The sequence below is a fragment of the Maniola jurtina genome, chromosome 9 (assembly GCF_905333055.1).
Source record: "Maniola jurtina chromosome 9, ilManJurt1.1, whole genome shotgun sequence".
NCBI classification, from domain to species: domain Eukaryota; kingdom Metazoa; phylum Arthropoda; class Insecta; order Lepidoptera; family Nymphalidae; genus Maniola; species Maniola jurtina.
This window is the reverse complement of record NC_060037.1, coordinates 13924068-13948282: the sequence shown is the minus strand read 5'-3', so window position 1 is coordinate 13948282 and position 24215 is coordinate 13924068. Positions and strand designations below refer to the sequence as shown.

The 24215-nt window shown below is 36.0% G+C and overlaps 1 protein-coding gene across 1 annotated transcript in view; it reads left to right on the top strand.

Annotated features, from left to right (window-relative positions):
- The window catches only part of LOC123868073 (protein embryonic gonad-like), a 194309-nt gene that overhangs the window by 109367 nt on the left and 60727 nt on the right, over positions 1-24215 (top strand). Inside the window, exon 2 of the mRNA XM_045910421.1 lies at positions 2408-2485. Coding sequence (XP_045766377.1) covers positions 2408-2485 — 78 coding nt within the window. The remainder of the gene's footprint in view (positions 1-2407; positions 2486-24215) is intronic.

The window sequence follows — 24215 nt, the reverse complement described above, 5'->3', positions numbered from 1 at the left end:
AACTAAACCATAAACATCGAATGTTTTTCTTGTGTATTTTTTTTTATTGAAATAAAAACGATTTTATTTCGATACTCCGTTAATATGTCGAATCATGTATACTATAAAAAATACTGTTCAATATTTTTCCATCACGACGATAATTTCAACAAGATTGATTAATAGCTTTATTAAACAATCCTAGTAAAATATCGGTTAAGGTCTTTAAATTTAATATGTCCATTTACAATCAAAATATAAAGATGTTAACAAAAAAAATTGCAAAACGGTTAGCAAATCTATACTAATAAATAAAATTGGAGTGTCTGTCTGTAATTTCGAAATAACTACCTCATATTAAGCTCATATGGTTATTTGAACGATACCATAACTGAATCACACGTTTTTAAAATTTTTGTCTGTCTGTCTGTCTGTCTGTCTGTCTGTCTGTCTGTCTGTTTGAAAAGGCTAATCTTTGGAACGGCTGAACCGATTTTGACGGGACTTTCACAGGCAAGTAGAGGATTGACCAGGGCGTAAAATAGGCTACTTTTTTAACCGACTTTCAAAAAGGGAGTTGTGTTTTTCTACCTATGTACACCGAAATCTCCGAGATTTCTGAACCGATTTGCGTCATTTCTTTTTTAATCGATAGAGGAACTTTGCGACATTGTTTCATAAAAAATTTGGAGTCCAACTCCTCAATCCTGATGCTGCAGGGGATCTGACCAATCCACGCGGGCGAAGCTGCGGGCATCAGCTAGTTACGCAATAAAACGGTTAGTTGAACGATCATAATACATCAAAATTACAAGGTTATTAGACCTTAACAAATGCATAGAAATCATAACTAAATCGTGTTACCTAACGAGACATAAATGACATCAATAATTGAGTTGTGACATACATTCGAATCTTCAATAAACCAATGTACATGTTCACGAATAAACCGACCTTCGATGACCACTTAACAGGGCTCTCTCCGTCACTCGCTCCATACAAACGTAGTTCGTCTCTCATTGGAATACTAACCAATCATACTCAATGGAATTTTGTAGAAACGTTATGCCTGTGGTTTTCCCGATTTCTGTTAAAATATTCGGTTTCAAAGTTACGCGGTCTTAAAAATTCACATACAAATCTTTGAGCTCCTGTAATTTTAAAACTACATATTTTAAGAAACATCAAAAACACCACAGGCACAGATATTAGTTTCTAGAATATGTCTGCAAAATTTCATGGACTTAGGTTGCTTAATATTCAAATGAAATTGGAACTACTATTGTATGGAGTAAGTGACGGAGAGAGCCCTGTTAAAACTACTCGAATTCATACGGTAGGCGAACGGTTGAACTATCAAACTATTTCAACTTTTATAACCAAAGGTATAAAGACCGATTTAATTATAATATTTAGTATCATATTGGTACACCGTACAAACGTATATGTTTGGTTAATTTTTTTTTAAACGCTAACAACCCAATACTTTTGGCTGCTCAAAAATCATAACACTACAAATGAATGTGGAGTGATTCAGTGAATTTCGGTGTTTTCTTTTTATTATCGCTGCGTCACGATTTTATAAGTTAGTCCCAATTCAAATGTTGTCATAATTTGTGGACTATTAAAACGCGTGAGCTCAAAATATGCGTAAATATTACGATATGTTGTTGAGATGGAATTCTGAATCATACACGTGCATAGAGCACTACTTACGATATTATCATGCTACATTTTTAACTTGATCACCATCATCATAATATCAACAGCGTCGCCCGGCTCACTACTGAACCCGGGTTTGCGCTCAAAATGAGAAGGGCTTAGGCTATATCTAACAAGGCTAGGAAAGGCTTATTTAGAAAACTAGCCGATGCCCGCGACTTCGCCCGCGTGGATTTAGGTTTTTCGAAATCCCGTGGGAACTCTTTGATTTTCCGGGATAAAAAGTAGCCTATGTGCTAATCCAGGATATTATCTATCTTCATTCCAAATTTCAGCCAAATCCATCCAGTAGTTTTTGCGTGAAGGAGTTACAAACATACACACACACATACACACACACACACACACACACACACACACACACACACACACACACACACACACACACACACACACACACACACACACACACACACACACACACACATACATACAAAGTTTCGCCTTTATAATATTAGTGTGATTACTTGAAGTGTAGGCAAAATACTAGCATAAAAAAATTATAAGTAAGTCATTTGTAGGGTTCTGTACCCAAAGGGTTGGGGGAGGGGACCCTATGAGCCTCTGCTGTCTATCCGTCTGTCTGTCTGTAGTATCTTGTATATAGTGGCAATCTTGTACGATGGTATGGAACCTTTCGTGAGCGAGTCCTGCTCACACTTAACCGGATTTTTAAGAAAAATACAAAAATGTTTTTTTTTTACAGATGAACCAGCAATGTAAAGTGTGCGGCGAACCAGCAGCGGGCTTTCATTTTGGAGCTTTTACGTGCGAAGGGTGCAAGGTAAAAACAGTTCTATTCCTTTCAACATAAGGTTTCAAATGAGATTATTCTCCGTAGAATGAAGTTCAGGGTTCAATTTTTTTTAAATCAAAATTGCTCAGCATTGCTGTAACGATTTATTCAGTCGCATTTAATAAAAATCCAAAATTCAAAAATAACCAAAATTAACTCAAGTAGGAATCGAACTTCATGTTAGAAAAGTAGTATCGCACTCTTGCGCCTAAAACGTGTCCTAGATGTTTTTAAACAAACAAGGATTTTTTGGAAATTATATTAGGTAGCACTTAAAACTTATTTAAGTAATTACTGCATAAATTATGCTCGCTTGAAACGGTGCTAAGAATACTGGCTGTATATACGCACTGGACAGCTAGGCTAGTCCTTTGCACAAAAAATTTACAGCTCTTCTGCCATCAGATGAAGCAATAACAGAAGTGGATATTTACACTAAGATTATTTGTACCTTTTTTTTTTCCGCTGGTAAAAATGCAATTACGCATGCCGCTCAAAAGCGGGTATGTGGGGCTCACTGGCAATGCATTTGTGCTGCATTCATATAGCATACCCACTAAAAAACCCAGCGGTGCCGTCCACGTCAGGTTAGAGGCGTCTCAGGATCCTGGGTGTCGTATGCGACTGAGACGTCTCAGCGTTAAACCGGCACAGTTTTAGTGAGGGAGAAGATGAGCGTAATGTCTCCTTCTTCTCCCCTGTCTTCTTCTGCGGCGTGGGTGAGCGTCAGCGGACAGCTCTCGCACCCGCTCCGCGGCCTCCTTCAGTGTTATGACAGTTTCACAGAAGGAGGCCATCACACTCCAGCTCGTCTTACTGCCAATCATGCCGTCTATTATGCTCGACAGCGAGAAGTTTCCTCCAAGGTACCTACTATGCCCGCGATTCGCATGGATTTAGGTTTTTTAAGAATCCCGTGGGAACCCTTTGATTTCCGGAATAAAAAGTAGCCTACGTCCTTTCCCAGGATGTAAGCTAATTTCGTACCAAATTTTATCAAAATCGGTTAAACTGTTGGACCGTGAAAAGCTAGCAGACAGACAGACACACTTTCGCATTTTGATATTATAGTACTAGGGGATGCCCGCGGCTTCGCCTGCGTGGATTTCGATTTTTTAAATTCCGTACGAACTCTTTGATTTTCCGGGATAAAAAGTAGCCTATGTCCTTCCCCGGGATGTATCCCAAGTCTGTACCTTTCATTAAAATCGGTTCTGAGGTTGAGCCGTGAAAAAGTAGCAGACAGACAGACAGACACACTTTCGCATTTATAATATTAGAGTATGGATGGATTTAGGATATTTCAATTTTTGACTTATCCGATATTCCGGTTACCTGACCGGTATGCTGTATGTTTAATGAGTTTAAACGCACCACTGAAATTATCAAATCCGACGAAGTTTTTCTAAGTCGCTTGTACATCAAAGGGTCGGCAATAACTTTTCCACCAATACGCCTAATATAGAGCTATGAGCATTTAAGCAAATGCTGCAAAAAATATAAAAGTAGATATGCAACCTGAATCTATCGCGAGTAAATTGCGACAAATCAGTGGATACGCAAGGAGATCGTAGTAAAAAATATTTTTTTTATTACGATCTACTCAAATGTATAACTAACTAAGGCTAACTAAGTCTACTACTACTAGACTACTAGTCTACTACTAGACTGACTAAGTCACCATACTCTGAATTCAAAGTCTAAATATTGATTAAATGTATACGATGGATGTCAAATGTATCATACTATTATGTATCGCACTTAATATTATAAATGTGAAAATTTTTGTGTATGTGTGTATGTTTGTTACTCTTTCACCCAAAAACTACCGGACGGATTTGGTTGAGAATGGAGAGAGATTATACCCTGGATTAACGCATAGGCTACTTTCTTTCCCGGAAAATTAAAGAGCTCCTACGGTATTTTTGAAAAACCTGTATCCATTTGGACGAAGCCGCGTGTATTAGCTACTATCCATTGTATAATATGTATGGATCTGCAATTTTTCACACTCTGGAATCTGGATCCACAATCGCGGCGAAAGCACTTTGGAGTTATTACCACCAGCTTTGAAACTATGATTTTGTCGCGTCAAAGCAATATCTAGCCCGTTTTTTATCGTCCACGCCCGCGGTGTTCTGGACGCGGCATAAAACCAGCCGCTTATATAGAACCATTTGAATCCGCGATTGACGCATGAATGGCAACGCGACAGCACTTGTCGGGAATGGGAATAAATCAACGAGTTCATGCTACACTTTAGTTAGGGTTGCCACTTGTCACTTCTTGATTTACGGGTAGCCCGGATCAAAAGTACGGGGTTAAGATTTTTTTACGGGAGACATTGTTTAACATAGATATTTTTTCAAATAGGTACTTTTTCTTTGAAGAAACTGCTTTTAAAACCTTCATTTTGTGAAGCAAATGTATAATTTTTTTAAGGAAAATCTTCTTCCTACTGGACAAAACGTCAAGGATTTGGTTTCGCCAGCCAGCTCTGGCTGAAGTTGTAAAGATACGGGAGCTTTGATTACCTCGTATTTTATTTTCGTAATTACGGGTTTCTGTATTATCATACCCTGAAATACGGGGTAACCCGTAAAATGAGGGGCATCTGGCAAGCCTAGCTTTAGACGTTGATTCACCTACCAACGGACTTGAGTTCTTGGCCCTGAGTGTAAAGCGCAACGCATACCGGCAGAGTCAATTGCTTTTACTTGGCCAAAGCCTTGGATTTTCGGCACCAATGGCCATCACTCCAATGGTTGCTCGTAGTGTGGGACGCGCTCCAGCACGATAGACCAACTATACAAAGAGGGTGACGGGAAGTGGCTGAATGAGGAAGGCTGAGGACAAGGTCTGATGGTACCCTTTAAGGAAGGCCCTTGTCCAACAGTGGACGTCAACATTTTGATGATTATGGTAATGATTAGACGAGTCATAATGAATTTTGTAATGGCAGAGTAATTGCGACAAACGCTCTAGAATTTAAGACCACCGATGTTAGAACATAAGAAGTTATGTAGATCGTAGTTATTATCAATTATTTCTATCAACCACCAGTAATGTTGTATGATTAATGACTTGGGTTCATATTACGTGTCGGGATTGCGATGTGGGTGGTTGCTATGAGTTTACTTGATCATGACGATCAAAGATAACAAAAACAAACATAACAGCGAAAACTGATTCTGGTGATTATGAATATTTTATTTTTGAAAAACCCCACTCTTATTTCGTCTATTTCGTATAAATTGCGTCTATTTTCTATGGGTGATAATAATCTCATTTGTTACTTAATATCTATCATTTACTTATTCGTGGAAAAAACCTCTACTCAGAAATCAGAAGTAATTTGCTTTGATTTGAAATTAAAAAAAATATATTATTTAAATCTTGAGTTGATAAAAGTCATAAAGGTATTGAAAATCGCTCTTTAATACAGAATACAAAAGCTAGATCAAAGTCCCAGCACTTTACTTCACCACAAACATAAACACCTAGCTTTAGCAACCATTTACAGTAAATCAAAGCATGTATAAATAAATAAATTCATTTGACATCCTATATCCTAGTGGTTAAGGCGTCCAATAGATACGACTAGAGGATGCCCGCGACTTCGTCCGCGTAGATTTCGGTTTTTAAAGATCCCATGGGGCTATTTGATTTTCCGGGATAAAAAGTTGCAATGTCAATTGCAGGGATATAAGCTAACTCTGTACCTTTCGTTAAAATCGGTTAAACTGTTGGGCCGTGAAAAAGTAGCAGACAGACAGATAGACAGACAGACACACTTTCGCATTTATAATATTAGTATGGATTATTATGAATGAATGAATGAATAAATAAATGAATACACTTTTATTGTACACCACAAAATCAATAAAGAAAAAACAGATAGAAAGCAAAACAAAAATATAGGCAGGTACTATTTGACATCCTTGTCGCTACTTTGCGATCGATTTTGGTACATGTATTTAAAATTATTTTAGTTTTGAAGTGTAGGTAAAGAACTATCATGAAAATTATAAAAAGACGTCTGCCTCCTAGAAGGTCAGGGGTTCGATTCCAGGCACGCGCCTACAACTTTTTGGAGCTGTAAGCGTTTTAAGCATTTAAATATCATTTGCTTTAACGGTTAAGGAAAGCATTGTGAGGAAACCTGCAAACTAGGGAGTTCTGTTTAATGATCTCAAAGGTGTGTGAAATCTGCCAATTGGCGGACTATGGCCTAAGACCTTCTAATTCATTGATCATGATGATAATGGGCTTCCCGTCGCTTTAACCGCGACACGCGATACGAGACACGCCGGCGGCACATTGTCGCTTTGCAATTTGCTACCCCGAATCAATTTGCCACTTTTTGTCGCGAAACTGTCGCGCGATTCAATTTTCTGTTAAGTGCACTTGCGTACCGCCTCCGAGTGTTTTGCTGTAACGGGCCCGTCGATTCACTAAACTCGAATCGAGCAGTTACTCGGTGAACTTTTTCTGAACTGAACTTTTTTGTAGTGCTGTTCTTAATTTAATATTGATTTTCTTCTCGAGACAGTTTAATGATTTCTCCCTGTGTCCGTTAGGTATGTCCCTTGGACAGGTAGGTACGCCCATAGACTTACAATTTTTTCGCTACGTACATTTTAAGCCTGTGGGTACGCCCTTTCAGTCACTTTTTAACCCCCGACCCAAAAAGAGGGGTGTTATAAGTTTGACGTGTGTATCTGTGTATCTGTGTGTCTGTGTATCTGTGTATCTGTGTATCTGTCTGTGGCATCGTAGCGCCTAAACGAATGAACCGATTTTAATTTAGTTTTTTTTGTTTGAAAGGTGGCTTGATCGAGAGTGTTCTTAGCTATAATCTAAAAAAATTGGTTCAGCCGTTTAAGAGTTATCAGCTCTTTTCTAGTTTTCTTGTAGAAAAGAAGGTTAGATAACCGTTAGATTCATAATATTATGTCAATAGACAAATGTCAAGCTGTCAAGATGGACGTTGCCTAACATACATAATTATTTATTTGAAAATGATGTTTTGGAAAACTCAAATACTTTGGATCGTCGGGGGTGTTATAAATTTTTAATTTACACTTGTTAGTACCACTTTTTAGTAAAGATGTGAAAATGTCGACCTCTTTTGCTGGTTTAACTAACTAACCAACTAATTTGAGTAACTTAGCGTATATGAATATGATACAAGATCTATCCAAACATAATCATAGGTACGAGTATTGGGAAAGTATAAATGGGAAAGCATTTATAATATTAGTATCGAGTATGGATATGAATATTCATCACTAAATAATAATTTTAACCTTTTAAAAAAATAAATGAGCCCGCCCGCGTAAAAGTAGCACAATACTACAGCTAGTTAACTTATTTGTAATATACGTCATATATTTTAATTTACAAATTGAATTTTACATTGAGCGTTATTAGAATGGACATAAAAGCTTTTTAAATATCCGGTATTCATAATTTAATAAAGTCGAAACTTTAAAACAGAATAATTTATGGGACAGCAATTTATGCCTGCTTTTCATTAAATTTACGACTTGAAGACAATAAAAAAACCGGTCAAGTGCTAGTCAGACCCGCACACAAAGGGTTCTGTACCATCACTCAAGATATAACACTATGTACTCCCGTTGGCACCCTTCGCGCACGGAACCCTATTACTAAGTTCTTAGGGATAGTTCGGAACCCTTCGTATGCGAGTACGACTCGCACTTGACCGTTTTAGGGTTCCGTTCCTCAAAAGGAAAAACGGAATCCTTATAGTATCACTTTGTTGTCTGTCTGTCTGTCTCTCCGTCCGTCCGTCCGTCGTGTCTGTCAATAAACTTATAGGGAACTTCCCGTTGACCTAGAATCATGTTTGGCAGGTAGATAGGTCTTATAGCACAAAGTACAGGAATAAATCTGAAAACCGCGAATTTGTGGTCACAACATTAAAAAAAAATTAAAATATGTTTCAATTTTCAAAGTACGATAACTATACCAAGTGGGGTATCATAATATGATTTACCTGTACATTCTAAAACAGATTTTTATTTATTTTTATGCGTAATAGTTTTTGATTTATCGTGCAAAATGTTGGAAAAAATACCCGAGTACGGAACCAAGTTCGCGAGTCTGACTCGCACTTGGCCGGTTTTTTTTATTTGTTTTATGTGCGGCCATTTTGAAATTCACACTGAAAATTTTGAAAATACAGACTGAAAATTTCTACTCTCGACCTGTTATGGGTACGCCCGCTGACAGACAGACGAGCAGACAGTCAAGTTTAGTAATAGGGTTCCGTTGGCGCCCTTCGGCTCTTTCAGGTACGGATCCCTAAAAACTAGCATTGTAACTAAGTTTATACATAATTTAAATTAGGTACATTGAAATTATTTATGAACAATAGAGTCGTAGTATAACTCGCAGATGTCAGTAGTAAATCATACTGTATCTTTTTACGACAAATTAAAATACGTGAAACTAAATACTATAATAGCTATATCGTATCATTGTTAGTATGCATAATTTAGCTGAATTTATATTATGCGTCCATGCAGTCATATAATAGGTTTTTTAACCTCTTTATTTTATAGACTTGAGTTTGATTTTGTACAAATTACAAAATAATTTAAATGATTCAAAATAAATAAATAATTAATTTATTTGAAACTTTTACAAGCTGTTTACTGTTTGTAAACAGCTAGTTATAGTTTGTTATTTATAGGTAGGTTATTTATAGTTAGTTAGTTAGTTATTGGTAGTGTAGTTGTAGTTTAGTGTTTGTCTGTGTGGTTATACCAATTTATAGGGATATTTCTCAAGAGATATTTACCTCGTTGAAAAGGTATTTCAAAACTATAACCTATGAGGTTTTTAGATAATTTTCGGCAAAACTACCATATTTTACGAAACACGTATTTAGGAAATTCTACCGACCTTATGCGTATTCTTGACTAGTTTTTTTACCCGACTACGGCAAAGCCGAAAGGAAGGGTTATGATTTTATTATTTATTTATACTTAATTAATTCTTATTAGTTTGAAAAAGTGGATTGCAGAGATGATAGGTAACTATGTTTGTACTTAAAAATAAAAACTAAACTCGTATGTATTTACATTAATGAGACTCCTCATTCATGTTTGAAACTTGCTCTCATTTAAGTCTAATGTATGAGTAGCAGAATATACTTGACCAGTTTGAATTTTTTATACTCCAATAAAACTATGTAGGGTAAACCATCAGAGACGAAAAGAAAAAGGCAGTTTGGCTTTTATTTTCCTTTACATTAGGTCGAATTTCGCTCGCTCGGATTTTTCATATATTTCAATATCTATGTATCTCGCTATCTTGTTAACCCCCGACCCAAAAAGAGGGGTGTTATAAGTTTGACGTGTGTATCTGTGTATCTGTGTGTCTGTGTATCTGTGTATCTGTCTGTGGCATCGTAGCGCCTAAACGAATGAACCGATTTTAATTTACTTTTTTTTGTTTGAAAGGTGGCTTGATCGAGAGTGTTCTTAGCTATAATCCAAAAAAATTGGTTCAGCCGTTTAAGAGTTATCAGCTATTTTCTAGTTTTTTTCTAGAAAAGAAGGTTAGATAACCCTTAGGTTCATAATATTCAAGTGTCAATTAACAAATGTTAAGCTGTCAAGATGGACGTTGCCTAGATATACATAATTATTTATTTGAAAATGATTTGTCGGGGGTGTTGAAAATTTTTAATTTACACTTGTTTTGATATCAGTAATTAGATAGACATTTTAACGCACATCACGTTTTAAATTTACATTAGCGTCCGCCATACAGTCTGTATGTTTTACACAGTTAAAGGTACGTTTCGGTACAGCGACAATAATAATCGAGACATTCTGTTGTTTTGCCTTGTCGCAACTTTTTGTCCTGCATTCTTAGCGAAGGTTTTAAAATACAATACCAATTACATAATTGTTATTGTAGCATTAAATTTATTTGTGTTTATTTACTAATTACAAAAACTTTAGGTTTAAACTGAAGTTAAACACGAGTATTATGTAGAATAGACTTGTTTAAACGTTAACGTCTGTTTAAGTTGCGTCTAAAGTTTCTCTACTAATATCATTAGGGGCTAGGAGGAAGGGATTAAGCAATTATTAATGCAATAAACTATTCCTTACGATAATAATTATTATCAAGAGTGTTGACTACACTAAGCAAACCTTGACCTTGTCAATATTTTTAGACTCTATTTCTAATTTTTGGTAATGTTACTTCTGTTTTTAAATATCTTGCAAATTCAATGTGACGTCAAAAGACTGACTCGGGTCTTTTGAGGTCACATTGCTCCTTTCGTCTTGATGGCTCACTCTCAAAACCTACCTTTATAAAGAAACCTCCGAAAGCCCGATTAGACGTTTAACATAATTAAGTATTTATTCAAATTAATTTTAAAATAAACACAAGCCTGTGGACAATAAGTGGGCGGGGGCCGATAGAATATTTCGATAAGGCTTTTTAATGCGCTCGGTGTCATATTTCATTGTTGTATATTATCGGAGCATTAATTATTATATTTGAGCCCTTAAAATTGTTTTAAATGCGTCCATCTTTTTATAGCCCAATTATCTATCGGACTTTTTGGTAGGAAGGTAATTTATGGGTTTGTTTTTATTTGTTCTGGTAAGCTCGACTACTATCTTCACATGTAAATGTGAAGATTTTCTAAAGCATGGCTACTACAGAAGTGTTGGAAGTAGTACTTGTATTAAAATTATGCTTTAAATGAGACCTGGAATAAATGAACCACCACGGAAACTTCTGCTGTTGATTAAAAAAAATTCAAATCGGTTCAGATACCTCGAAAAACTGTAGGTATGTACACATTTAAAAAAAACCGGCAAAGTGCGAGTCAGACTCGCGCACCGAGTGTTCCATACTCGGATATTTTTTCCGACATTCTGCACGATATATCAAAAACTATCATGCATAAAAATAAATAAAAATCTGTTTTAGAATGTCCTTTAATATGATATCCCACTTGGTATAGTTATCTTAGTTTAAAAATTTGAACACATTTTAATTTTTTTTAAATGATGTAACCACAAATTCACGGTTTTCAGATTTATTCCTGTACTTGTGCTATAATACCTACCTACTTACCAAATTCCATGATTCTAGGTCAACGGGAAGTACCCTAGAGGTTTCTTGACAGACAGATAGACAGACCGGCAGACAGACAACAAAGTGATCCTATAAGGGTTCTGTTTTTTCTTTTGAGGTACGGAACCCTAAGAATGGACCGATTTGAGAACCACCTCCTTTTTGGAAGTCGATTAAAATTATAAAACACTTCACATATTACCACGAGGCCGTACCTTTACCAGATGTTGCAGGCGGGAGGAAATGAGTGTCGTAGTCTTAGTTACTAGGTATTATTTGGTAGAACGACAAGACGTCGTAAATTCAAATTGGTTTACTTTGCAAGGATCATCCGTCGTGGGTGTGATAATTTAACGGTTCCAAATCTTAGCGACCGCCCGCAGATTGCCTTGTGTCACGATCTTTAATTAATATCTGAATTATTAATGAGATCTACTTCTTTGGGTATTAAATTATATATCACGATGGGTGAGACAGATTTTTATGGCATCCAGGTTAGGTTTGTCGTGACAGACTAGGTTACGTTTCCACCGAAGTGGAACTGAGGCAACTCATGTTTTCGACCAATCAGATTATTGGGAGGTGACGTTATACAATTATCATGACATCTAAAGGTAAAATTTAACGGGGGTCCAATTTCATTTGAATATTAAGCAACCAATGTCCATGAAATTTTGCAGACATATTCTAGAAACTAATATCTGTGTCTGTGGTGTTTTAGATATTTCTAAAAATATGTAGTTTTAAAATTACAGGGGCTCAAAGATTTGTATGAAAATTTTTAAGACCGCGCAACTTTGAAACCGAATATTTTAACAGAAATCTGGAAAACCACAGACATAAATATTAGTTTCTAGATTATGTCTGCAAAATTTCATGGACTTTGGTTGCTTAATATTCAAATGAAATTGGAACTACGATTGTATGAAACGAGTGACGGAGAGAGCCCTCTTAAGCTACGCGACTAAATTCCGTGGGAACTTTTAGATTTTCCGGGAAAAAGGCAGATATTATGTCACTTATCAGATTTTTAACTATATTAAAGCAAAAAATCACGTTGATCCGTTACTCCATTGCAGCGTAATTGAAGGACAAACCAAACAAACAGACAAGTATTACAAATATTCGCATTTATAAAAGGTATGGGTAGTAATCTGCTTGTTTTCGTTTTGTATCATTAATTTTATCAATAATATCTAATGATAAATTAAAGTAACACCACAAAAACATTTAAGGTCACGATATTAAAATAACATAAAGCATCATCCAAACCTGCGCGACTAAAGCGACTACGAAGCGGGATTGTCAGACGCGTGGTACCACACACACCTACGCGACCACTTCACTACACATGCACGCTCAGATAAAGAATCAAGATGGATTTGTCAGACACGTATACCTCAACAGTAAAAACAACAAAATAAATCATACTTACGAATGATCACACAGCAATGCACCATAAATGGCTTTCTACACACCTTCAACACTAATTAATTGAAAACAGAAACTATCACACAGGTTTGTTGGGCACAGATGACTGGCTGTACAAAACAAAAAAAGCTTTATTTTTTTAAATTTCCAGACTAAACAATGCAAAGACAAAAAAAAATGTGTTGTTGTCTTTATCACTCTCCAGAGCTTTTCCATACACTTAGCTTGCTCTAAAAAGGTATTATTATTTTGCTGTCGAGTCCATCTCGATTGTCTGAGCTCGCACGTATTGTTTCGCGTCGCGTTGTGGATACTCATGCATCACGTCCCGCGCAGGTGTGACCACACCTTAAGTCAAGGAATCACGTGGTCTCACCACAGGCGATAATAGATTGAAGAACATCGTAATAAAAAAAATTGGCTCTTTATAATTAATTGAATTAAGTTTTTAAAAGCTCTTATTTTTTTCTATTTTGCGGAAATAAACCTGAGGAAACTGCTTTATTATTTTTATTTAATTAGCAACAGAAAGTCGTAAAATAATCTTAAGCTTTAGATTTTGCTCATAAAATTACACATTAACGTCCTTGTAATACGTATTTAAAACTTTAATTGTAATAATTCACCAGTGAAATAGTTCTACAATTAGGCATAGTAAAAAATGTTGTACAATTGTGTTGTGTTGTAAAAGAGCAGTAGTGTGATAAGTGTAAATTAAAAATTTATAACACCCCCCACAAGTGAAGGTTTACAGTAACTAGAAAAGAGCTGATAACTTTCAAACGGCTGAACCGATTTTCTTGGATTATAGCTAAGAACACTCTCGATCAAGCCACCTTTTAAACAAAAAAAACTAAATTAATATCATTTCATTATAGGTCCATTAGTTAAGAAGTTACGATGCCACAGACAGATACACAGATACACACGTCAAACTTATAACACCCCTCTTTTTGGGTCGGGGGTTAAAAACAGTTATTACTGCCAAATAATTTTTATGTGACCCAAAAAGACGTTTTGGCCATTGGCATTTAAATGCATAGCAATTACGCTTTGATAGTGAGAATAGGTACTATTTACGTAATAGTAACACAGTTAGATCTTCCAGTCCTAAAGGTTAATCGAGTGCAATCTATTTGCTCTGAATGACAAAAACAAGAACGACTTAAGGTACAGTCAGCAACCTAGGTTTGCATCCACTCATAATCGCTTGTACTGGCAGTTGCACACCTAGCTTTGTTGCTAACTGTACAAAAGCAGATTGCAATTTTAACAAAAAGGATAATTGAAATCTTATAATTAAGATACGAAAGTCAGTTTTAATAGTCATCATGATCAACCAAACCATAGCCGCCGGTCCACTAGATATTAAGCTAAAACATTGTTATTCTGAGAGGCCCCGTGCTTAGTAGTGGACCAGCGATGGGTTGACCACGACTATCAAACAAGTGAAGGTTACAGTAACTAGAAAAGAGCTGATAACTTTCAAACGGCTGAACCGATTTTCTTGGATAGCTAAGAACACTCTCGATCAAGCCACCTTTCAAACGAAAAAAACTAAACTAAAATCGGTTCATTCGTGTAGGAGCTACGATGCCACAGACAGATACACAGATACACACGTGAAATTTATAACACCCCTCTTTTTGGGTCGGGGGTTAATTAACAATACAACAGTCCCTCGTCTGCGCTGGCCGTAATGATATCGAGCAAATTACGAACACCAAGCAACATGGGCAAATTTCGGAGTCAGCTGGGACCCCATAAATTATTCATGGAGCGTAACCACATTATACGTCATTATAATACATCGCCCGCTGAGATCTTTAATTTCAATATGCTTGCGTAATGCTTTAAATGTTTCCGAGGCCCGGTGAAATTATCGCCGAGCAAAAAAATGAGGCCTTTTAGGAACGATGCACACGATGGTGTAAGGTCTTGCATAGACTATCAAAGGACTAATAACATGACAAGATATAATAAACGTATCGCTTGTGAAAAAATCCACTCTATGCACCTCACCTATTTCATGGTACGAAAATCTTTCTATCAAATTAAAAAATTATTGAACATTACTGATATTTTAATTTTTTTGAGCGTTTTTTATTGTAGCGAAATTCTGTGCTTATTAATAAAAAAAATAACGCCACCTACAAGTAAATACATCGTAACTCAGTTTTGACGGTATTGAGTTATGATCTTAATATACCACATATTATGACAAAGTAATCTATTAATTTAAAGGTTGTTTTGCTGTTGCAAAGTTGTACTTAAAAAAAAATTAAAAATAATAATAATAATTTGTCCTGCAAAATTAAGAAAACTGAGTTATGATGTTCTGTCTTGCAGGTGTCGATAAAAGTATTCATCATTTTATTAGCAACAAGTGTAAATTAAAAATTTATAACACCCCCGACAAGTGAAGGTTACAGTGACTAGAAAAGACCGAAAAGACCTGATAACTTTCAAACGGCTGAACTGATTTTCTTGGACTATTCCGCGCCTACGATCTAAAGTATCTGAGTTTTCCAAAACATCATTTTCAAATAAATAATTATGTATTTAGGCAACGTCCATCTTGACAGCTTGACATTTGTCAAATGACATAATATTATGAACCTAACGGTTATCTAACCTTCTTTTATACAAGAAAACTAGAAAAGAGCTGATAACTCTTAAACGGCTGAACCAATTTTTTTGGATTATAGCTGAGAACACTCTCGATCAAGCCACCTTTCAAACAAAAAAAAGTAAATTAAAATCGGTTCATTCGTTTAGGCGCTACGATGCCACAGACAGATACACAGATACACAGATACACAGACACACAGATACACAGATACACACGTCAAACTTATAACACCCCTCTTTTTGGGTCGGGGGTTAAAAATATTCAATTCATATCCAAGCTGTATGTACTTACAAAGTAGGTAGGATAATAAAAATGATTTGCAAAAAATCTGAATACAAACCGAATCGTTCATTACAATGAATTTCACACATAGTCTGACTGAGTTTATTTTTAGTCATAATTCTATACAGGCAATTTGTTCGAGCTACTGTGAATGACCGGGCAGTTTTTGATGTCATTAGAAATACTTACATATATAAATATATAAAAAAAATTATGTGAGCTCGATGAAAGGCTAAGAGTGAAAGTCAAGTCCAAGTATTATCGGTACAATAGGGTTACCACTTGATTACTCTTTGCGGATTTCCCGAAAGTCTTAGAGGGGTCTCTCCGTCACTCGCTCCATACAAACGTAGTTCGTCTCTCATTGGAATACTAACCAATCATACTCAATGGAATTTTGTAGAAACGTTCCGGGAACTAATATCTATGCCTGTGGTTTTCCAGATTTCTGTTAAAATATTCAGTTTCAAAGTTACGCGGTCTTAAAAATTTACATACAAATCTTTGAGCCGCTGTTATTTTAAAACTACATATTTTTGGAAAAATCTAAAACACCACAGGTACAGATATTAGTTTCTAGAATATGTCTGCAAAATTTCATGGACTTTGGTTGCTTAATATTCAAATGAAATTGAAACTACGATTGTATGGAGTAAGTGACGGAGAGAGTCCTGTTAACGGAATCCTAGTGCTTTCCCCAAAGTTTTCACTACAAACGTAGTTTTCATTTGAATACTGACCAAATGTTCAGTTAAATTTTGTTAACATGTTCTAGAAACAAATAGGTACCTACTTGTGAATAATTTGTCAAATTTTCGTAAAAATGTGTAGTTTTAAAGTTACACCGGCTCAAAGACTATGTAAATTTTAAACCACCGGCACAGGTATTTATTTTGTAGAACGTGTCTACAAAAGTCGATTGAGTTTGATCGCTTGAAAGAACCGAACCACGTTTGTGTGGGAAGCGCTGGGGAGCTCACTAGGGTTAATATTATTGTAAGACTAAGGGCATAGTCTGGTGGAGGGCTTCGGCCGTGGCTAGTTACCACCCTATAAGCAAAGCCGTACCGCCAAGCGATTTAGCATTAGAAACCGATTAGGGGTATGGGTTTAACAAGACTGCCCTTTCCAAGTTAGCCCGCTTTCATCTTGGACTGCATCATCACTTACCACCAGGTGAGATCGCAGTCAAGGGCTAACTTTTATCGGAATAAAAGTAAAAAAATAAAAAATTGGGTTAGACATGGCGACCTTAGCGAAATACTCCGAATTTCACCCAGTTAAATAACATAGTTAAAGTCAAACGCCACACCAAATTTAACCGTGGTTAACGAGCATCAACACTTTCTTTTCTTTTGTGACCGCCAGGACAGGGCGTCACAATGTCGATCATTGAATCGATTTTGAATCGAATCGTGATTATCGGATACGAATTATAGTGCAGTAACGGTAGTGATTTGTGATTTTCTATCGCTGATTAGGTCTATTGTTGGATTTTGGGTGTTCAAATAGAATGCTCATTAAAGTTCAGCGGCGTGGTAGGTAAGAGTATTATGGGACCGAGTGCGGAAGAATCGATCCATCATTATTGCATCGAGAACTTTGAATCGAGAAATGCAAACGTCTGGAAGTCGTAAGCAATTATTTTGATCTTTGGATGATAAGCTCAACTGTCAGACAGTAGCTTAGCAATTATGTGGTAAAGAAAGACATTGTTTGGCCAAAAGGACCTATATTATGCTATTGAAATTCATCGTTGGTTGTATCTATGCTATTGAAATCTACATCTTAGTTCAAATCTTATAGATTGGGTTGTATAAGAGAAATTTTGTTTGCAAAAAAAATATAATATGAATCGCGGTATACCTACCTATTCTTATTAGAAAACCTAGAACTGACTGATTGAATACTAATCTATAACGCACAGCTCAAACTATTACTAGACGAATCGGGCTGAAAAGCATGCATGCAGTTATTAGGGGCCAAATTCTGTAAGAAAGGGTTTTTGATGAAAATTTTACCCGTAAGGGAAGAAAATAGGGGATTAAAATGTGTGTAGTCCACTCGAGAATAAGCTGGTATTTTATAAGATACAATATAAATCAGAAATGTAGTAAAATTTTGACAGAGAAAACTAACGGACTGTGAAAGTTTCTCTACGTATTGTCCCCAACACAGCGAGGAAAGATCCACGACTATGAAGTTTGGATCATGGTGGCTTTGGCAGATACAGGTGATAAAGGTGTAAAAAATCTTGCGTCAAAGTGTAAAGTCAATTTTTTTATATTTTGTTCGGAATAGTATTAGAAATCACGCATGCATTGCCAGACACTTAGTATCGTGGCAACCCCCGGCCAGATGTAAGATTCTATACATCTTTGTTACCTGTTATCTCCCAAAGCCACCATGATGCAAACTTCATAGTCGCTGATCGTTCCTCCCTGTGTTTGGGACAATACGCAGAGAAACTTTTAGCTTTTATAAAATAACGGAGGTCTGGCACTAGCTGGCTCTTAGTCCATAACATAAGTCAGTGCAACATATTTAAATCCCTTGACGCGAGGTAATCAGATTAAAACATGCTAATTCAATTTTGATACCATCAATGTCGTAACTGTACTTCTCGTTATTAATGAACAAGCTTTCAAAGATTCCGTGTTTTATCTCGCTTAATCGACCTTATGGTTTTGTTTTAAGAGCTGGAGTTTTGAGAGTAGGCCTATGGAGTATACACATTGTACACACCTACGACAGTATTTTGAAATTTAAATATTTTAGCAAATTGATGGTTGTGTTTTAGATAAACTTTTACAACTTTTAGAAAGGAAGTAGCTTATAATTTTATCTTTCTTTATGGATGGATGTATATTTGTTACTCTTTCACGCAAATACTACTAAACGGATTTGGCTGAGGAATGGAAATAGATTATACTCTGGATTAATACTACTTTTATCCCGGAAAATCGATGAGTTTTCGCGGGATTTTAAAACGTATATCCACGGGAACGAAGTCTTGGTATCTAGAGTTGATCTAAGTATATGAGAATTTAATGCATTAACAAGTGTAAATTAAAAATTTATAACACCCCCGACAAGTGAAGGTTACAGTAATAACTAGAAAAGAGCTGATAACTTCCAAACGGCTGAACCGATTTTCTTGAATTATAGCTAAGAACACTCTCGATCAAGCCACCTTTCGAACAAAAAAAACTAAATTAAAATCGGTTCATTAGTTTAGGTGCTACGATGCCACAGACAGATACACAGATACACAGATACACACGTCAAACTTATAACACCCCTCTTTTTTGGTCGGGGGTTAAAAACGTCTTATGTTTGCGCACGTCCTTAATGACTTAACGTTTCGAAGGCCATCGTCACCTTTCTCGGAAAATCACAGGGACTCATAAATAAGGTAGAGATGTAATTGTATCAAATTGTTAGCAATCACAGGGTACCGCCGACCCACCACGATTTCATCGACTGGCAACATTCATTCACTTTGAATTCGATCGATTTTTTTGCGAGGAGCAATTTAATCGATTTAAATTGGTTTTTTTTTTGTGATCTGAATTTTTAATTTTGTGGCATTCAGTATCTTGGATTTATGAAAATTTTAATTACTTCAGGAAGCATAACTTACTTAAACCTTTAATGTTTGATTTTGAAGCAAAGTTCGGGAATTCGTTTGGAATTGCAAGAATTAGAAAAAAAAAACTAAAGATGATCTATTTCTATAAATGCATAACAGTTTTTATTTTATCCAGTTCTCTTTTGCGTTTCTAGGTACTTATGTGAGATCAATTTTATCATACCTAAACATACCTACTCGTTAAAGTGGTGATTGACTTCACCCTTCTTTTCAGTGTGTCGGGCACGCACCTCAAATTTTTCGAAGTTATTTGCCGGCAATATTTTCGATACCTAAGCTTTTTTGGCTTAGATTTTAAAACGTAAAATGATTGCCTAGGCTTTAACTACCTCAAGGATTTTAATTTTAACGAAATTGGAGAAAAAAAACCCACTGCTACGACTACCAATAATTGCGCTGACTTATACCTTTTATCATTATAGAACATGGTTGTAAAGTAGTAATTTATCGTGACTCCCATCAAGTTTCAGTGCCGTCTCGAATCAGAATAGGCGTAGGAATTTAGTTACTTCATCAGTGATAACTAACATTGTAGACCAGGAGATCACACGGAAACTTCTTAAGGTCTTAAAACACACAATACTAATCTAGTTTAAATCTGTAAACAGATTGTGATAGTTTCGAAAGCATAAAATAAAAGGCAACAAAGATCATCTCCTTTATTTTGAACTTTTGCAGCCATTAGCTAGTAGAATGACTAATCTTTGCAACGTAGCTGGAATAAGGAGTAAGAGTAAGTTTTTTAGTGTACTAAATCTAAAAATAAGTGCTATCCAAACTCCAAAGAATCACACTTCACACTAATATTATAAAGGCGAAAGTTTGTGTATATGTGCGTATGTGTGTATGTTTGTTACTCTTTCACGCAAAAACTACGAAATGTATGAAGGTAGATTATACCCCGGATTAACACATAGGCTACTTTTTATAGCGGAAAATTAAAGAGATCCTACGGGATTTTTAAAAACCTATATCCACGCAAACGAAATCGCAGGCATTGGCTAGATTAAGAATTACTCGTCATTACCTGTACTTAAATATATCAATAAAGATAGAAGCGATATAAAGTCTCGTCTACAGTCTCCAATAATATGTATTATTTTGATGTATCGTTTCTATATGAAATGTTACGTGATGCTCTCTGCCTATTCTCGTTATGTATGTAGAAATATGAATGTGGGAGTAATTAATACCTAATATGGTTTGGGGAAATTCAGATGGATCTATATCGCTAAACGGAGATTAGCGGCCATTAGGGTCAAAAGATAAAAATTTAATTGAAATCGTTTTGAAAGAACAGCCATCGAGATTTAATATGTTAAACATGGAATCGCGGCGTAAACTACACTTAGCGACAATGCTATTTGGTATAATTTCTACAGGGAAGCCAGCTTATTTGCACGCTAAAATAAAATGGGTCAAAGAAAACAGCAAATACAGCATAAGATCTGCACCCCGAATCGCTATGGCAAGGCACAAAACTGCCGCATTCCGAGGCACTTTTAAACACGCAGCCTGCAAGATCTGGAATGATCTCCCGCCCCCAGCCCGTGTATTAAAATCTGCAATTTCTTTTAAAAAAATTATAAAAAAATATGTTTTAGAAGAACAAAAAGCGTTGGGTTAAGGTTCATTCCAGATCTTCCAGGCACTGCACTATACTTATACCTGCTACCTACACCAGTTTCCCATAATGCTAAGCTGCCTCGTATAACTCCATGAAGTCTACAGTAAAGATAAAAAATAAATTAATCGTACTCCTTGCTGAAGACATGTCGACCCTACTCATGTTTATATTTGCATAATATATATATATATATATATGTATATATGTGTATATGTGTATATGTGTATGTGTGTATGTGTATATATATGTATATATGTATGTGTATATATATATACATATATATGTATATGTATGTATATATATATATGTGTATGTATATATATATGTATATACAATAAATGATAATATATATATAATATCTTTTCTACCCTACTAATAATTCTTTTTTCTTTTTTGGTTGCTTTTTATATCTGTGATTAAATCTAATATGCACTGTTTCGTTGTCAGGTCGTGACACCAGGGCTCTGCCTGAAAATCAGCGCTGCAGTAGTCAAATACTGCAGCATCTTGCTGAGGCAGAGCCCTTTTAGCTCACAGACACAGCAATAGGATAATGGTGTTTTCTAGTTTTGAGTTTGATTTATATTCGAGTTTGATTATATCTTTGTTGTTATTCTTGTTCTTTTTTTTTTTTGTTTTTGTGTGTGATTCTGTATATGAGAGCTGAATAAACCTTTATTTATTTATTTATTTATTTAGATTATTGCGATGATAATAATATTATGTTTGATTTCATTAAAATATTTCTGTAATCTTGATTAATTAATTTCGTTTTAAAATAATAATAAACAGATACTGGTACTGTTTCTAAGCACAAATAAATTTAAGAGTATTCGCATCCTCTTCTTACTAATGTGATATGAAAAGGACAGAAACAGTTTGACAGTTTTTTAATTTGAACCTTGTGACTCTAGCTGCCCATCGCGAGCTTATTGTTTAAAGCCAAGCGCTAGTCTGTAATTAAAAAAAAACCGGCCAAGTGCGAGTCAGACTCGCGCACTGAGGGTTCCGTACTTGGGTATTTTTTCCAACATTTTGCACGATAAATTACTATTATGCATAAAAATAAATAAAAATTTGTTTTAGAATGTACAGGTAAAGCCCTTTCATATGATACCCCACTTGGTGCAGTTATCATACTTTAAAAATTGAAACACATTTTAATTTTTTTTAATGATGTAACCACAAATTCACGGTTTCCGGATTTATTCCTTTACTTGTTCTAAAAGACCTACCTACCTACCTGCCAAATTTCATGATTCTAGGTCAACGGGAAGTACCCTATAGGTTTCTTGACAGACAGACTGACAAACAGACAGACAGACACACACAGACAACAAAGTGATCCTATAAGGGTTCCGTTTTTCCTTTTGAGGTACGGAACCCTAAAAACCGATTTAGACCGTTTAGCTATCGTCAGGCATCGGCAAGTGTGTAAAATTACAATTCGCGTTAAATATTTAGCAACTATTGTAAAAGCAAAACATCACAAGTTGCTAAGGCAATCGTAAATACAGCTTATTACAATTCTAGGTACACTTCGCGGCAGAGTGGACGTCAATTTATAGCAACGCAGCAGGTGATAGGATACGTGGAGCGCGTGCACATCTATGTATGACATCTGTAAATCAGACTGTATTCATGTACTTTACTAATACCGGGTTCCCACGGTGCGTAGTATTACGGATGGATGCGGACCAGCGCGAGCGGATTGATTCGCTAACTCATTGTTTATGATAGTCATTGAACTCATTTTTAAACCATTGAAGGTTTTCTACGAAATAATATTTTAATTTCACCATGTGAAGCAGCAATGTAAAACCAACCAATCAAGTCAGCGAATCATGTAACAGTTCGCACCGACGCACCATGGGAAGAATATCGTCCGTGGTAGCGCAGACACTCACTTTGAGTGCGGAACATGGCTATCCGTGGTCATCGGCCGCGCGTGGTAATCTGACGAACAACGCACCGTGGGAAGTAAGCATAAGAACAGAGTGTAGTTTATTTGCAAAAGACGTTAGTATAGAACATCGAACCTTCAAGGTGCAACGCACACCGATAGAGCCGAGTTGCAAAGGAGTTCATTTGTAGTGCGTCCCCAAGAAACGTTGTTTGACTCTCATGTTGAAATGTGTAGAGCGCACGTTGACTTTGCTTAGACTTAAATTTCAGTTAAAACGAGACAGATTTATGTCAGCGGTATAACGCTGTCTCGTTTTAACAATGTCTTAAATCTGAGCAAAGTCAAAATATTAAGATCTCAGCCTCATTTCAATACTAACCAATCAAACTCAATGATATTTCGTAGATACGTTCTATATAAACACAAGCCAGCCGAGCGATAAAACTATCCCAATTACACACTCGCATCTCGTTTCTAGTTGTTTTATGCATGAAGTATGAATTACCTAATTGATAAACGTTTTGATATCATAACATAACCACATAATTGAAATTACTGGTCCTAATATGGCGACTAAATGTCAAATCGTGTAAGTACCAATAAAACGTCTCATTGGCAACATTGTAGCTCAACGAGGCGCGTGCGCGTCAAAACATGCTACTTTTTAGGGTTACGTAAGGGTGTCAACAGAACCCTATTACCATTCTGAGCTATTACTGAGACTCATCTGTTCGTCCATCCGTTCATCTGTCTATCACCGGGCTGCATCTTGTGAACCATAATAGGTCGAGACGTGAAATTTTAACAGAATGCCTATTTCTATTGGTGCTATAATAACAAATACTTACTAAAGATGTCAAAATTGTCACCATGAAAAAAATTAAAAAGTGTTATTTCTACGGAACCTTTCCTGCGCGAGTTCGATTCGTACTTGACTGATTTTAATACATAATATATCCTTAGCTTTTTTGTTATGAGTAGGTATCTTGGTAGTTAAGCTACGCCCAGATAGTTTTTTTATAACTATTAGAAATTGGATCTTCTCAGAGGGTG